This window comes from Penaeus vannamei, chromosome 1, assembly GCF_042767895.1.
Source record: "Penaeus vannamei isolate JL-2024 chromosome 1, ASM4276789v1, whole genome shotgun sequence".
NCBI classification, from domain to species: domain Eukaryota; kingdom Metazoa; phylum Arthropoda; class Malacostraca; order Decapoda; family Penaeidae; genus Penaeus; species Penaeus vannamei.
This window is the reverse complement of record NC_091549.1, coordinates 37182177-37199676: the sequence shown is the minus strand read 5'-3', so window position 1 is coordinate 37199676 and position 17500 is coordinate 37182177. Positions and strand designations below refer to the sequence as shown.

At 36.4% G+C, this 17500-nt stretch overlaps 2 protein-coding genes across 23 annotated transcripts in view; one reads left to right on the top strand and one right to left on the bottom strand.

Annotated features, from left to right (window-relative positions):
- The window catches only part of by (focal adhesion protein tensin), a 690412-nt gene extending 680359 nt beyond the window's left edge, over positions 1 to 10053 (top strand). For 13 of the 22 annotated variants that reach the window (XM_070122623.1, XM_070122618.1, XM_070122610.1 and 10 more), the window contains 10 exons: positions 1 to 28; positions 216 to 342; positions 582 to 707; positions 2200 to 2379; positions 3226 to 3368; positions 4685 to 4753; positions 6962 to 7182; positions 7377 to 7595; positions 7734 to 8175; positions 8319 to 10053. The exon at positions 1 to 28 is cut by the window's left edge. In XM_070122623.1, the coding sequence (XP_069978724.1) occupies positions 1 to 28; positions 216 to 342; positions 582 to 707; positions 2200 to 2379; positions 3226 to 3368; positions 4685 to 4753; positions 6962 to 7182; positions 7377 to 7595; positions 7734 to 8175; positions 8319 to 8475 (1712 nt within the window). In that variant the 3' untranslated portion in view covers positions 8476 to 10053. The remainder of the gene's footprint in view (positions 29 to 215; positions 343 to 581; positions 708 to 2199; positions 2380 to 3225; positions 3369 to 4684; positions 4754 to 6961; positions 7183 to 7376; positions 7596 to 7733; positions 8176 to 8318) is intronic. The other 9 variants (XM_070122580.1, XM_070122571.1, XM_070122605.1 and 6 more) reach the window with 6 other exon arrangements.
- A 1626-nt stretch (positions 10054 to 11679) lies between these two features.
- The window catches only part of LOC113822304 (zinc finger protein 91), a 7323-nt gene continuing 1502 nt past the window's right edge, over positions 11680 to 17500 (bottom strand). Inside the window, exon 2 of the mRNA XM_027374840.2 lies at positions 11680 to 17500. This exon is cut by the window's right edge and continues 1006 nt beyond it. Coding sequence (XP_027230641.2) covers positions 13598 to 17500 — 3903 coding nt within the window. The 3' untranslated portion in view covers positions 11680 to 13597.

The window sequence follows — 17500 nt, the reverse complement described above, 5'->3', positions numbered from 1 at the left end:
GGTCAGCCTCACGGGAACGCACAGTCAGGTAAGGTTACTTTGATAACCTTCTATCAACATATCCATAGTAATTTGTTTCTTCATGGGAGGGAGGGAGGGGGTTAAGAAATTCTTGAAGAAAATTTAGTTTATTATGCACAAAGTCAGTCGTAGAAACTCTTTGCTTATAATACTATTTGTGTAAGTGATTGCTTCAACAAAATTTTGCTTTTCAGATATAATCAGCAGCAGAGTAGCCAGCGAAGCCTTCCTAGAAAGCACTCCGACTCTTCACATGATAGAGAACGACCTTTTGTTGCTGTCAAAAGAGCACACGAAAATGCCAAACCAGGCGAACCTGGGGTTAGTTGACTTGTATAAGGATGTATGATTTAAGAGCATATTAAAGAGTCTTATTAAAGAACAATACCTGAAACTCTCTCATATTTTGAAAGTCACATGCTCCACATGTGAATGTCTAGATCTTGCAATAAATTCTGTTTCACACTGAAACTGTTATTCCAAACTATTTCATAACATGAAACACAAAAGTCACAAAATTTGGAGTTCTCTCTAAACTTTGTCTCAATAATTGCTTCCAGGATGCATCATCAGCTCTAAATCAACTTCAAACTTCACCTCATGGCCATATCCAGTATTCATCGTATTCATCCACTACCCCTGTTGATGGTGGTCTTTTGACCACTGTTGCTTCATCATCAAATCAGGTATGTTGGTCATCATTTATCAAGCAGTTTTTTGTTTTATATCACAGCATGGAGTTTGCAAGTGTAGTTTTTCCTTTCTTTTTATTTGACTTTTTGCCTTGATTAGCATGAAATGAGAAAAGGGTTTTTAGAAATTGCATGTTTTTGCTGTGCTGTGTAATTGATATATACTTGACTAATAGACAGCAGATAGATCACATACTAGGAAATGTATTATTGCACCTGGCTTTCATCACTTGGCAGTGTATATAGAAGTTACCTATTAAAATTTTATTGCCAAAAGTATGCTCTGTAGATATCAAATCTTACTTTTAGTTAATATAGATATTTATGTAAAAAAAAAAAATGTAATTCTAAGTTTAAATTTGTTTACAAAAGTTTTTAAAAAGGAATAAAGATAGTAACAAAATAATAATTAAATAATTTAAGGAAAGTAATTCAGACTTTTCTAATGGAAGATATGATGAGTTGTGTTTAAAAAGTACCTGCAGTAGGAGCTAGTTTTATATGAATTACAAAGTTGAACATCAACATGTGATGAAAGTAATAAGTTTAAGATTATAATCTCCTTTGATTTTGCTTCAGTGGCAGTAGTTTTATACAAGAAAACACTATTAAAGTTAGTTTTAGATAGATGTATTGCATGGTATATGAATTTATTTGAGAAATCACTGTATGGTGATATATTAGGATTATCTTACATAAAACTTTTCAGTCATTTTGAATTAACTAGAATACGTCTATAAGATGTTTCCTTGTAATCAACTAGGTGAAATATTTAATTTACTAAAAAAAGGTATACTATTTACTATAAAAGGTATACTGTCTATGTTAATAAAAGTACTGAAAGTAATTGTGTTGGCATTTTTTGGATTAACATGAGTGATTGAGGAAGTACTTACATTTTGACATTTTTTGGTAGATTTGAAAGTTTAATCAAATATGTGTGCTAACAGGTGAAGACAAAACTGAAAGTTTTCTCTATCTCAAAGACTAATAATTTCTCTAAGATCCTCACTAGTTCAAAGAGAAATATTTTGATTGATGTTTGAGTAGAGGAAATTATTTATATTTTTAAGAGTTTTGATACTTCTCTGAAAATCTAATTTCCACTTATCCAGTTGACATACTGACAATACCTCAAACAGTAACATGTTGTTGTTTGAAGGATTTTTTATTAATAGTTCTTGAATAATGATAGCAACTGACAAATGAACATACAGTTGACTGTTCATTAGCCAGTGCAGGAAGGTTAGAAACTGAGAGAAAACAAGTGCTGGAAATAAAATGTTTTACATTTTACATGTAAAATGATTTATTTTTGGTGCTTTGGCTTTTGTGATTAGTAATAGTTTTTGTTTCATTATAAAATGCTTTCCGAAGTAAACTTGCTATAAGTCCATAAAAATTATCCTGTAAAGTTTTAGCCTTCCTGTGGGCACCCAAGTATTGCATGCTGACTTTGGAACCATGAGTTGCGTGGTGTTTGCAGGAGGGACTCGACTCTCTAGATGCCCTGAGTGCTACACTAGCCAGTTTGGGCTCTCCCACTCACCCTCCCACCTCTACCTCACCGCCCAACCCTATAAGCAGCACCACCACTGTCATCACCACCTCTGCTGTCACCACTACTGCTGAGTCACGAGAAGTTCTAACGGCTCAAACATCTCAGGTTAGCTACCAAATGGTAGTTACTCCTGTGAGCATATATGTATAGGGGCAATGCCATTAGTGTCAGTTTAGGATACTTCAGTATTAATGTGCATATTTTTATTTGAAACTTATAGTAAGATAGTAATTTTCCTTGTTACCAAAGAAGCTTTATTCCATAATATTGTTGGCAGAGTTTGTCAGATGATAAAAAACATTCCATTAAAACCTGTTAATGTTGTAATCTAGTAAAATTAGGTAATCATTATGCTATGTATGTAGCTACACATATGCCTAATAAGCATTAAGGAACTTTATTACAACATATATCTTGAGGTCCTTTATAGAAAAATATGCTAAGGTTTCCAAGAGTATTATATTGAAGTATAATGTATTTGGGAAAGTTTTTGTTTAATAAGTAGTGCTTAATGTGTGTGGAATTACTTGTTTTAGTGTTACTATATTTCTGCTACTACCTCTTTGCCAAGAGCACAAAGTTTTCAAGCTGCACAGTTTAGAGAAAAAGTAAGGCCTTTTAAAAGCATGAAACAAGAGAATTACATGAATATAGGCATCAAGGTTTGTATTTAGATGCATGTACATTTATTAGCATGTTTTTATTTTTGTTATTAGTTTTTTATGCATTTTTTTTTTGCATTTTTGAGTTTTCTAACATTTCATTTCAATATGTATTACCAAAATATAGTAAATTGTAGAGGCCTATCCTTATTTTGCTTTTGTTACTCTCATAATGAAATTTGGTTGGATTTCAGTTCAGTTTAACTATTAACAATCCTCTGTTATGCTTTAGGTGTCTCCTCAAAATCTACATGATCAGGGTACTAATGCACAGCTTTTCCAACTCCAGAGCCGAGATGACAGTGCCTGGCAGAGCGACACAGAGAGCAGTTACGGTGGAAATCGTCCCATCACGCCAGGATTCCCACCTGCTACCCCTACAACACCATATTTGAACCAGGGTTTGCCTCCCAAAAGCCCAACCATGCAACGGTGAGTCTCGCTTGTTTTGTTTTTTTTGTTTGTTTTTTGTTTCCCCTTTTTTTATGTTAACATCTTTTTAATACCAGATTCCTCCCACCTTTTTCTGGCCCAAGTGCTGCATGTGTGGCTGTGATTTGTATAATATTTTTTCTATTATGTTTGTTTATTTAACCCATTATGAATGAAACAAAATAGAGATGTGCTTGAATATTTAGATGTTGCTTGCTAGCATTATATTAACAAAACATTTGCCTGAACTAGCAGCTGAATCTGTAAAAGTATGATTTTTATTGATTTTTAATTTTTATTTTTTTAAATTGATTTTGCTGGTACTAAGGCACCAAAAATTTGCTTTTCATTTTTTGTATTTTTAGAGAACTATTCTACATTTATCATTCATATTCTAGATAAATTATGATTATATATAATTCACAAAACATACACAAATATTGACAACCATTGAATATTGGCATTCAATGTAAGTGTATATAATTTTTGAGTCAAATAATTTATAAAAGCCTGAGCATCTGTGTACTAATTAGAGAAAGTTGCACAATATAAACAGAATTCTGAAGTATGTAGTGATTTTAGCTTAGATGTGTTACAGTATACAATTCAGTTGTCAATTTTTGTTGGTATTATCTTATAAATTAATTAGTTCATTGTTTGTACATTTGATGCTCCAAATTAATGTCTTGTCACATTTCACAACTGCACAACCATTAATGGTTTGTTTGTTTGATTTTTATATAACCCTTTTGCAACTACAGATGTTCAGTCGTATGATAAAATTTGGCCACAGACCATTACAAATTCAGCACTGTGCTTAAAAAGCTTTATGCCAAAGTGTATCAGGTTAAGTGGCTTGAATTTTATCATGAATTCTTTACTTCTGTGAATGTGAAAGTGTTGAATTCCTTAGATAATGACCTTAAAAACAGAATAATTTCTAATCTTGAATTGTATTATTCCCCCTCTCTCTCTTTCTCTACACTGATTCTCCTAACTACCTTGCTGACCCAATTGGTGCGACTGACAATCTGTGCCGCTGCTAACAATGGGACTTTGCAAAATGTGCATGCTGCCTACCCTGCAACAACAATGAACTTGCGCACCGTATATAATGATTTACAAAATTCAAATAATTATCTTCATGACTAACTCATGATAACCCACAATGACACTGATCCATGGGAGTGTTACTTTCTTGGAAAAAAAAAAAAAAATGGACAAAAACTGTGAACGGTGACCTGGACATTATCCTCTGTTTGTAAATCAATGTTGGTAAATGTGCAATTTATGTTGAATTAATGGATGCCAAGCAGAAGAGCACATCTTGGCCTGTCCTCTCTTTCGTCCCGACCGATCGTCAAAAAGTCTGCATCGCTTCCCAGGTTAGCTTTTTGGATAGGTCTTTATGAATTCAGTACCTCAGGGTAAAACCTTGCGTTGTATTGTATTAATGTATTACAATCAGGTAAGATGATGCTTGTACAGATCCATTCACTGGTAATGAGACACATGCACTCAGAAAAGATACAGATCAGGTCACTGGAGAATGTAATCATATTCTTATGAAAAACATGCATGCACACCCTCCCCCCCCTCTACCCCACCACACACACACCAGAGACACACACACACACACACACACACACACACACACACACACACACACACACACACACACACACACACACACACACACACACACACACACACACACACGGAAACACACACACACACACGCAGACACACACACACACACACACACACACACACACACACGGAAACACACACACACACACACACACGGAAACACACGCACGCACACATGGAAACACACACACACACACACACACACACACACACACACACACACACGGAAACACACACACACACACACACACGGAAACACACACACACACACACACACGGAAACACACACACACACGGGAACACACACACACACACACGGAAACACACACACACACACACACACAAACACACACACGGAAACACAGACACACACACACGGAAACACACACACACACACACGGAAACCCAGACACACACACACACGGAAACACACACACGGAAACACACACATGGAAACACACACCCGCACAGAAGCACACACCCGCACACAGAAGCACACACACACACACACACGGAAACACACACATGCACACGGAAACACACACACACACACACGGAAACACACACACACACACACACACGGAAACACATGGAAACACACACAATCACACACCCGCACACGGAAACACACACACACACACACACGGAAACACACACACACACACACACACGGAAACACACACACACACACACACACACACACACACACACGGAAACACACACACACACAGACACACACACACGGAAACACACACACACACACACGGAAACACACACACACACAAACACACACATGGAAACACACACACACACACACACAAACACACACATGGAAACACACACACAGACATGGAAACACACACCCGCACACAGAAGCACACACCCGCACACAGAAGCACACACACACACGGAAACACACACATGCACACGGAAACACACACACACACACGGAAACACACACACACACACACACACACACACACACACACACACACACACACACACACACACACACACACACACACACACACGGAAACACATGGAAACACACACAATCACACACACGCGCACGGAAACACACACAATCACACCACCACACACGGAAACACACACACAATCACACACCCGCACACGGAAACACACACACAATCACAAACCGCACACGGAAACACACAATCACACACCCGCACATTGAAACACACACAATCACACACCCGCACACAGGAACACACACACAATCACACGCTCGCACACGGAAACAAACACAATCACACACCCTCACACGGAAACACACACATCTTCAGATGTGTATGTATCTGTTTGTATGTCTGTACAGTATTATGAATGAATGAATGAATTACCGAAGTGAAACTGTGTATTGTATGCTAATGTACATATACACTGGCTTACACATTTGCATATAGATAAAACAAATGTACGTGTAAAGAGAATATACATTATAGTCGCACATTCTTAGATTTATAGTTTGTCATGCAAATGATTTACAAATATTTATATAAAGGTTGCATGCTACCATTAGTAACCACACTGAAAAATTGATTAATACTGTATTTATGATTAGGAGGTACTGGTATGAGATTAATTGTCCATAATTTATGTGGGTTCTTTGACAGTGAAGATGTTCGTGTCCTGTTTCAGTGTTAACTTTTGATTTATTACAGTTAAGAATTATTATCTGAGTTAAGTATACTAGCTTTTCCTGCTTGCTTTTAATAAGTATCATGCTATTAGACACTTATTATAGTAGTGACATGTGGCTAGTAATTTATCAAGCTGAAGAGGAATTGACCTAGATGTCTTCATAATGTAAATTTGGAAAGGCTATGTACCTTTTACCATACTATTATTTTTCTTTGTTTTTTTAGTCCTACTGTTCACGTATGTTTATGTATTATTTTCTTTTCCTCTTGATGATAAAACAGCAAAGAAATGGGAGTGAGAAGCCCATCACCTGCCACATCTCAAACGCTGCGGCAGGAGTTAAATGGGCATTCCAGTCCAGCTCCCTCCCTCTACCACAGTCAGTCTCGTCGCTCATCACTCACCTCATTGAACGAGTCATCAGAGGTCATTTCATCGCACCCCAAGTTTGTTAAAGACATCTCGAAATTCTGGTATAAACCTACTATAACAAGAGATGAAGGTAATATTTTTATTTTTATTTATGATTGTCTTTTTTTTTTTTTACTTATTCATATTGTATTATTGACCTTATTACTATTTGATAATTTGGTAATACTTTATAAAAAAAAAAAAATTATTGTGATATTCTATATCTAAACATTCAATATTATACAGATATCAAGTTTTAAAACACCATGATTTTCCCCCACCTAGCAATCAGTATGCTCAAGGACAAAGCTCCAGGAACGTTTGTTGTTCGAGATTCCAACTCATTCCCTGGAGCTTTTGGTTTGGCCTTAAAAGTTTCTACTCCACCTCCAAATGTCACAAGTAAATCTAGTGACCCAGCTAGTGAATTAGTAAGACACTTCCTTATTGAGCCAACTTCAAGAGGAGTCCGACTCAAAGGCTGCGCCAATGAACCAGTTTTTGGTTAGTATTCATTGTTCTAATGCTTACTTTGGCAGTGATTTAGTTTTTTTTAATTATTATTAGTACATATTTTTAATTAACTATCTTATTATAACTTAGACACTCTAATCTCACAGCAAATTCTGTTTTACCAAATAGGTTCTCTCTCTGCATTGGTGTATCAACATTCGATTACGGCTCTGGCTCTGCCGTGTCGCTTGGTGCTACCTGAGCGTGACCCAGCAGGTGCTCCTGACTCTGTGGATAGCAGTGTCAGCACAAGTGGAAGCTCCAGCTCCACTTCACAACTCCTGCAACAAGGAGCAGCATGCAATGTTATGTATCTCCATACTGCAGACACGGAAAGCCTGACTGGCCCACAAGCAGTAAAGCGTGCAGTCAGTCTCATGCTTGCAGCCAAGATAACTCCAACTGTTGTGCATTTCAAGGTTTCTGCACAAGGCATCACACTGACAGACAATGAGAGAAAACTATTCTTCCGCCGTCACTACCCAGTGAACACCATTTCCCACTGTGGTCTTGATCCTGATGATCGACGATGGGCGCAGAAGAATGAAGAAGGAGTTCCAGTTGGCTCACAGTAAGAGACTTTTCTATATTCATCAAAAGATGAAGGAGAAATGAAATAATAGTAATAATAATAATAATAATATCAATAAAAATAAACTTCTTTATTTCCACCACAATTTTCTTATTTCACTATATTTACCTATCTTCTTTCAGCCGAGTGTTTGGCTTTGTAGCCAAGAAGGGAGCCAGCAGAACAGAAAATCAGTGCCACATCTTGGCAGAACTTGAACCTGAACAGCCAGCAACAGCAATCTGCAACTTTGTAACAAAAGTAATGATGACAAGTGTAAGCAGACCAAATCTTGTGTAAATCAAGAAAATAAGTGAACATTTGCAGCAGTTCATCTAGTGTGAATATTCTGAACAATCTCACATAGCTCTTAATGACTTTACTGGTAACAGAGAGGCTTAATAGGGGTAAATTAGGTAACAAAATAGGTTGTTTTATATACAAAGTGAAGTTAGGGAACTTTTATAGTAATGCAGATATAAAAGTGTAGGGCTCACTGATAGGCAATTCTACATAAAGACTGATGTATAGTTTTTAAGAACATGCTCCATGATGACCTCTAAAATATGATTATAGTAGAAATCATGTATTTGACAAAGTAGAATATGCATCTTTATGGGAGAAATCAGGGATTGTTATCATAATTTATACTAGTGGGTAATGATGGACTTTCTGGAGGATTTCTAGACTAAAAAGAAGTGTGTCATGACATGAGGTCTAGCAGTTGTGATATACATTTATGCAAGTTTTCATCAGAAAATAAATAAACATTTTGCATTGCGTAGCCTCGTTAAGTGGGAAACCAGTTATGAAATGAGTCAAGGTTTTTCCATAAAACCTCATTTTACTTATTAGAAGCATGAAAGACATTAAACTGGGATCATTTTAAAAAAATGATCAGAGCATGTGAAGCATATTAGGAAAATGTTTTCTCAGCAATGTTGTTTTATTCAGCACCATGTATCATGTACTCATTTTACACAATCCATGTGTTCTGCAATCAAATCAGAAAATGTTGTCCCATTGTTTTTTATTTAATTTTTATTTTTTGCTTTCCATGTGTGTTGCATAGGTTACCTAACCTAGAATATAAATATACTTTAATAATTACTCTAGGCAGATTTTAATATATGAGCTGATTTCCTATTTCATTAATGTTTGAAATATATTTCTTATCTAGGATATGCATTAATGACTGTTAAGTCTTGCTTATATTATGCACTTGTGAATCAATATGCAAATGATTGAAGCTCCAAAAACACTTGAATATTAGTTTAATTAACACATTTACAAATATATGTATTATTTGTATTTAATGTAAATCTGCATTTATAGTGTGCGTAAATCTAAGATTACTTACCCCAGTGAAATTTGACTGTAAATTTTGTATTTAGTGACTCTTAATATAGTTTATCCTTTGTATTGGCAGTCTCAAGTAACTGAAAACACATGACTGTGTCAGTCAATGTTCTAATGTTATGTACATAATGTCCATATGTTTGAATGATAGTAATAAAAAAAAACTTTTATCAATTTTAAATATTGTAAATCATACTTCCATATTGTAACTTCCACTTGATGGGTAATAAATATCCAAGCTGCACAATACACAGTAAAGTCAAGATTTGTAAAGCTAGACCAGGTTCACTATCAAGAAGTGTATGAATACCAGATTGTTGTGGTACATTTACACTTCTATTTATTAAGTAATTACTAGTCCTAATTAGACATTTGTATTTGCCAGATGAGGTAGAGCAGGTAAGAGGCCTGGCTGCACTAATAAGGAAGCAGGTAGTTCCTTTAACACTTATAAGGTGCTTCTTAACTCATGTAAATGACCTCTTCAAGCTTCTTCCAAAAATAAAGAACTGTTTCAAACTGTGAAGTGTTATTCGTGTTATCCTCTATCATACGGAAAAAGGAGAATCTGGTTAATCTACAAAATTATTTAAGGCTCGCAAAGTTAATTTAATTTATGATTTCCTGTTTCAACAAAACCTACTGCAAAAATATACTACCAAGGTATAACTCCATATTATATATCTAAGAACAACCTTACCTAACAAAGGAATAGAGGCAGTGTAATGCTGTAGAAGGAAATAGCAATTTTTTCAATGCAATATTCAAAAAGTTAATTGATAATACAAATTAGAAATATAGTCTTATTGTTACATTTCATCCACCTTTAATGGGTAGATGCACAGTCAATTGCAGGTTTGTTTTATTAATCTGTGTACCCACAGAAGTTAAGTTTATCTGACATTGTAGCTGACCCCTGCAACCTGCAGCGCAGCATACTTCCCCCAAGTTGGGTCCAGGTCCACAGCCTGTCCTCTCGCCTGCACCATCAGCAGCTTCTCGACGAAGCATACCGAGACCTGATTGGTTGACCACGGACACCTCACAGCTCTCCCATTGGACCGCAGGCTCCCCTCGTTCCCGGGTAGCTGGCACAGCTCACACCCACTTAAGCTCCCGCACCCGGGCCGAGTTCAACACTCACGATCCTCCAGCCGAGCAAGACACAGCAAGCAGCAACTAGGCCTACCCAGGCCTTAGCTGACGGGTGAGCCGCCCCGGCTCTCCCCGGCGATCTCCAGCACACCAGCCATACCTGAGTGTACTCACACCCACACACAAAAGCTCCTTAAAGAGATGATTGACACCAGCCTTTGGCGGATACCAATCCATTGCCATACTGGTGACTTTCCAGAGTGACACAAATACCCAGCCTTCTGGAGTATCACGGTTATCGCTGACCCCCGCAACTTGCAGCGCAGCATACTTCCCCCAGGTTGGGTCCAGGTCCACAGCCTGTCCTCTCGCCTTCACCATCAGCAGCTTGTCGACGACGCATACCGAGACCTGATTGGTTGACCACGGACACCTCACGGCTCTCCCATTGGACCGCAGGCTCCCCTTGTTCCCGGGTAGCTGACACAGCTCAGACCCACTTAAGCTCCCGCACCCGGGCTGAGTTCATCACTCATGATCCTCCAGCTGAGCAAGACATAGCAAGCAGCAACTATGCCTACCCAGGCCTTAGCCGACGGGTAAGCCGCCCCGTCAATCTCCAGCACACCAGCCATACCTGTGGGCACTGACACCAGCCTATGGCGGATACCAATCCATTGCCATAACATTACTGGTTTTACTCATTCCTCAATATAACGAATGAAGTAAAGGTCTAGTAATTGACTCAATGGAATAAGCATTTATGAAGCCATGTTTAAGTAAACAAGATTAATAGAAAAGTACTACTTATGACAGGCTTCTGCTATCAATGGTTTGAACAAGCGTTCTTACAAATGTTCACTTATGAAATACATTTGATAACTGTGGTGAGAAGCAACCTGAGGAAAAAGTGAGAGCACCAAAACCAGAAAGAAATTTCCTATTTGATAATGTGCATCAAAATTAATAATCAAATGTAAAATTAAAAATCAAATTACTGCTAACATTATTATGTATTTATATGAAAAATAGATGGACATTATATAACTCTTTAGCAAAAAAAAGCTTTATTACTTACAATTATCAACAAGAGCAGCTATGGTCAATAGCAAATAAGACTGAGAAATGCCCCAGCACAGTTACTAATTGCTAAATTTCAAAATATCTATCTTACCAGTTTGTAAAGTAGACTTATTAAAAGTTTTTTTTTCTTTAATGGGAACAAATACTGTTGCATCTACGTACTGAATCAACGACAATAGATGTTAAAATACATCCACCATCGTTACTATTTCCTGAAGTTATACTTATAATTGCTTTTTATGAACAGATATCAGATGTATCTGTGCTATAAAGGATGTTTCAACTTCAGTGTTATGTATGAAGATGAAACTTGCCTTCCTATATAATTTACACCAGTAGAAATGCTTCTAACAAAGTGGTGTACTGCAGCATTTCAATGCTGTTATGAATAACAACAAAAATGAATTAATGTAATCAGGTCCTAAACAGGTGTCGTGAATAATTCAGATAAAATGGCAATCATATCAAAATCTTTTAAAATAATCAGATGGATGTTAGAATGTGTTTCTTTCACAAAACAAATAATGCTATGCTGGGAAAAAAGAAACATTATCTAATGTACAATCATTAGTAGGAAAATTCCTGTAAATTCAAACAATCCCCAATTAAGAGCAAAAGCAAGTTACAAACAAGTAATAAACAACAGCTGTAAATTACCTGTATTATTTTAAGATTTGACTAACTTTTAATTGCCATAACAATAACCACACCCTTTTTATGGCAAATTTAAAACATTACACCCCCCTTCTACGCTGCTTTCACGACAGCCCTGAGTGTAATACACTCTCAGTCCATCCTTTATTTGTCCGTTGAAATTTTTTTATGCAAATGGAAAATAGGAATGCTTTACAATCTAATTTCATGGTCAATTTATATAAAATCATGGTATCAGTATTTACTCACTACAAAACAAAACATAAGTATGAAAGTAACCATTCCACTGCATCCTCTGAAGATATTAAATCTAAGAAAAATGTAAAAATTATTTGCTTATTACCTGATTGACTTTTGACTGGAATATTCCAGAAAAGGACTTTATTGTTTCCTTGATATTCCATGTTTACTCTTCTTAACGAAGATCATGATAACGTAAGTTTGTATGAATTATGTAAATGTTACCACATCCAGCCAGTAAACGCCACTGCAGGCAGCAAACTTGTAAATGAAGTTAGCTGTTATTCCTGTATAACACATAGTTTTACAGGACCAACAGCCCTTGATTTTGGTAGGTATTCCTAATACATGAAATATCAGAGAATATCTTAATACTCTTGTTCCATACATAACCTTCTATATAATGTGACTTGCTTAGGCAACATAAATAATTATTAATATTTAATGATGACCTCATAAAATAAACCAAACTGAGTTATACACATACATAAACATTATTCACAAACATATGCAAGCATACAAAAATTTTTGATTACTTCATAAACTAGGAATAAATGAAATGATAAAATTCCTTTTTTTTGTTTAATTAACTTCCATAAATGTATAAAATAAGCCATATCACACATTAAAAAATGATCATAACATACAACTTTTACCATATCGCTTGGAAGATATTTTTCAAAAATCTTATATATGGAAATTAGTTTTATAATATACAAAATCTATCATAAAATGTTAATGCTATCTTGTTTTATAATAAATCAATATAAAACTGCATATCAGCTTTAGCAAAAATATGTATTCAGTACAGAAACAACCACTGTGTAGTGACATGACTAGAATATTGAACATGTTCTTTACTTCCGAGGAAAATAACAATTACTATTACATCTTTCAGCAATATCTAAAAAAAAAAAAAAAAAAAAAAAAAAAAGTAAATCAACCTGCCACCTAAAATGTACTATCAGATATACTTGAAATGTAGCTTTCATCAAGTTTTAGATTCCTTTTTCATACCTTTGCACCACATATTCAAATGATGTTTCAGCTTTGATGACCTAGTGAAAGTCTGACCACACAGTTTACAAGGATACTGCATTTCTGTTGTCTTTGTATCATTTTCACACTCGACTTCAGTAACAATTTTATTGCAAGAAGTATCTTCAGACAAGTCCTTTTTTCTTTTGACTTTCACAGAACTTTCCATCAATTTACAAATCTTTGTGTGCTTATTCAGGTCTATCTGACTTTTAAAAATTTCACTACATAGTGTGCAAATATGTTCTTTTAGAGGTTTTCTAGTTCTTCTGATCATTCTCTTTTCCTTCTGTTCTACAGTAGGATTTGTACTTAAACAGTTATTTTCTCTTGCATATGTATTACCACTTGGAACAATTTTCTCTTCCTTGGCACCAGATCCTGTCCTTCCTTTTCCTAAATTCAATTCAGATTTTTCTTGGTGGTGGTCGTCTCCTCTGCATTCTATTTTTGACGCTCTTGTATCTTCTGTCTTTATATTCACCTTTTCAATATGTTGAACTTGCTCAAACTCTTCTTCATCACTACTAATAACTTCTCTTTTAACATGAACTTCTCTCTCTTCACTGTAACCATATGACCACTCATCATTTGACTTGTTGTGATTCATCTTCTGATGAAATGCTAAAGCTGAAGCCCTTCTGAAAACTATTCCACATTCTTCACAAACCTCTGTTAGACTACTGCTATGCTCTTTTAAATGATCTTTGTACAGAAGGAAATCCTCAAATAACCTTCCACATTTGCTACATGTGAACTGCTTCAATTTTTTGTCCACTTTTGTTGGAAGTCCCTTGTCCTCTTTCTCTCTCTTGGTAAAGCCTTTGTTACCATCCTGCCTACTTTTTGGTTCTATTTCCTCATCAGTGTCATCATTGTAAGGAATTTCCTCATCACTAACATCTGTGCTGTGATCACTTTCAATGTTCCAAGTACATTTCTGCCTGTGACTTGTCAAGAGAACCTGTCTCTTAAAAGTAGCACCACATCTGCATACAAATTCATTTTTAATATCAATTGTAACCTTTCCTTTTTCTTTCTTTCTATTCACTTTATTACCCTGTTCATCATCCCCTTTTTCATTGCTGATCTTTTCTTCCATACATTTCTTCATATGTTCTTTCAGCCTAAATGACTGAGTGTAAGAGGCATGGCATATATTGCATACATAGGGTTTTTCTCCTGTATGGCGCAGCATATGAGACAAAAGGTGTGACTTCTGTTTGAATGACTGTTTACAAACATCACAACTAAAAGGCCTTTCACCTGAGTGACACCTTAGGTGGATTTTCATATATGAGGTTGAATACCTCCTGTCACATTTCTCACATGTTTCATAGACCTTTCCAGATGTTTTCCCCTTTTTCATCTTACTAATTTGATCCAGATCATTTGTTTCCTGAGCTTGATTATCAGGATCAGTTGGGGCATTTCGCAGTGAATAAACATTTCCAATCTTGACAACATCTGCATTGCGATCATGAACTGTCTTTATATGGCGCCTGGCAGCTGACCTCTGAGAAAAAGTCATTTGACAAACTCCACACTTAAAAGCTCTTACACCAGTGTGTGTGTTCATGTGATCTTTGAGATGAGTTATTTGTCTAAATGCTAATGGACATAAATTACACTTATAGGGCCTTTCACCTGTATGCATTCTCATGTGACTAAGGAGATTTGATGACTGTAAAAAGGCTTTGTCACACACTTTGCAAACAAATACCTTCCTTCCTCGTTCATCATAAATGGCTTTTAACTTTCCTGCACCACCTTCCTTCTTCCCTGCATCTCCTGAGTGATGTGCATCCACAGTAAGTAAGTCTTGAATTTCAGCTTTTATATCTGCATTACCTAATGGTTTAGCAAAATCAGTCCCCTGGTCCTCATTGGTACTTCTGTCAGCATCTGATATCTGTGTACAACTCTCCTCATCACCTGCAGACATTACCTCACTTTTCACAGTACCATCCTCTGCATCTGTAATCTGTATTATCTCTCTCTTGACACAATAATTGTCTGCTTCTGTAATTTCTATCTTTTCTGTTTTAATCTGGCCATCAATCCCACAATCACTGGATACATTTTTAATAGAAGGATTGATAACAACAAAGTCTTTTTCTTCTCCGATCTTCACATTTATAACCATTCCCGAAGCATCATTACTAGCTTCATCAGTTTTGTGTACTGCTATCTTATGGAAATGCAAGGTTGCCTTACTACTGAAACTTTCTCCACATAACTGACAGCTCCATTTGTCCTTAAAATGTACCAGCTTGTGTTTCTGCAAGCTACTTTTGCTTTTATAAGTCATACCACATATTTCACAGGTGTACTGGCTAGATTCCATATGTGTTTTCATATGGTCTCTCTTAAAGCATTCATCAATAAAAGTCTTATCACAGATTTTACAATAGAAATTTCTCACCTTACATGCAGGTTCTAGTTTTGGTTTCTTTGCAGCAACTGGTGTTTCCTTATTGCATTTCTTTTTATGGATATTCAACCTTGAAGTCTGAGCAAAACTTGCATTGCAGTTGGTACAAGTATATGGTTTTTCACCAGTATGAGTTCTGATATGGCCCCTGAGGTGAGGTATCTGTTTGAAGCCTAGACCACATATACCACAAAAATATGGCCTTTCCCCAGTGTGTTTTCTCATATGAGTATTATAGTTGGAGGAGGTTTTGCAGGACTTCCCACACTGCTGACAGTCATAATCTTTGCGCACTCTTACTTTCTTATCAATTTGTTTTTTCTTTTTAATCTTTGTCTTAACTAAAACAGATCTCACTGATTCAGAATCCTGTTCCTTCACTTTTTCTTGCTTTTCTTCTCCATCCATAAGCCAGAACTCCTTTGTTTTCTTTCTCTTCCTTGTAACTTCTGTAACCACTTTACTTTCATGTACAAAGTGGGCTTGATCTTGATGTATCATGATTGGATCCTGAGCCCCTTCCTCTATTACATATGTTACTTCAGTAACCGGATCTAGGCCATCATCCCACACCAAGAGACCTGAATTGGTTTCATGCACTTCTTCTTCAAGCACTATAGGATAAGTCTGTACTTCAGAGTTGTGCTCCTCTTGTACAATATGTGGATGACTCTGCTGCACTTTCTCATGGATTTCTTCATGAATAACTGGTGGGTAATCCTGTACAACTTCAGCCTGGTGCTGTGATAGGTGGAAACCTGGAGGTGCTGTCTGTGTGAATGTTGGTTCTCTGTTATGCATGCGATTCACATCAGAGACTAATGTTATTTCTCTTCCTGTCAAGGATGGTGGTATCACAATCAGAAGCTCCTCCCCATTTTCTTGGTGTGTTTCCCATACAGTCCCACTTTCCAGAGCCTTTTGTACTTGATCAGGGTCTGCAATGCTTATCACACCCTGAGATTCATTTTCAGTCCGCACTATTGTTTCACTATTACTAAATGAGGAATTGAGTGGTGAAGACTCTAGAATTACATTTTCCTGTTGTTCTGGGCAAACATTATGACTAGTTTCACTACTTACAAGTTGATTCTCTTGTACTTCATTAAAATATACCTGCTTACTTTGTGAAGTAGATAACTCAATTGACTCTGTCACATGTGGAATATTTTCAAAGGTACATGGTCTGTTCACTATTTCTTCCTTCTTAGCATATTGTTCTGTGTCTTTGAGTACATGTGTATAAGCTGCAGCTGGGTCCACATTTGTTGCTACTTGATCTGTGGATGGAAGACTATTACCTCTATTTTCAGCCAGTGGATATACTGGCTGTTCATGTATTCTACGATGAAGAGATAAACTTGCTAATCTTGGAAATTCTTTGCCACATGTTTTACAAGGAAATGGCCCTCTAACTAAGTG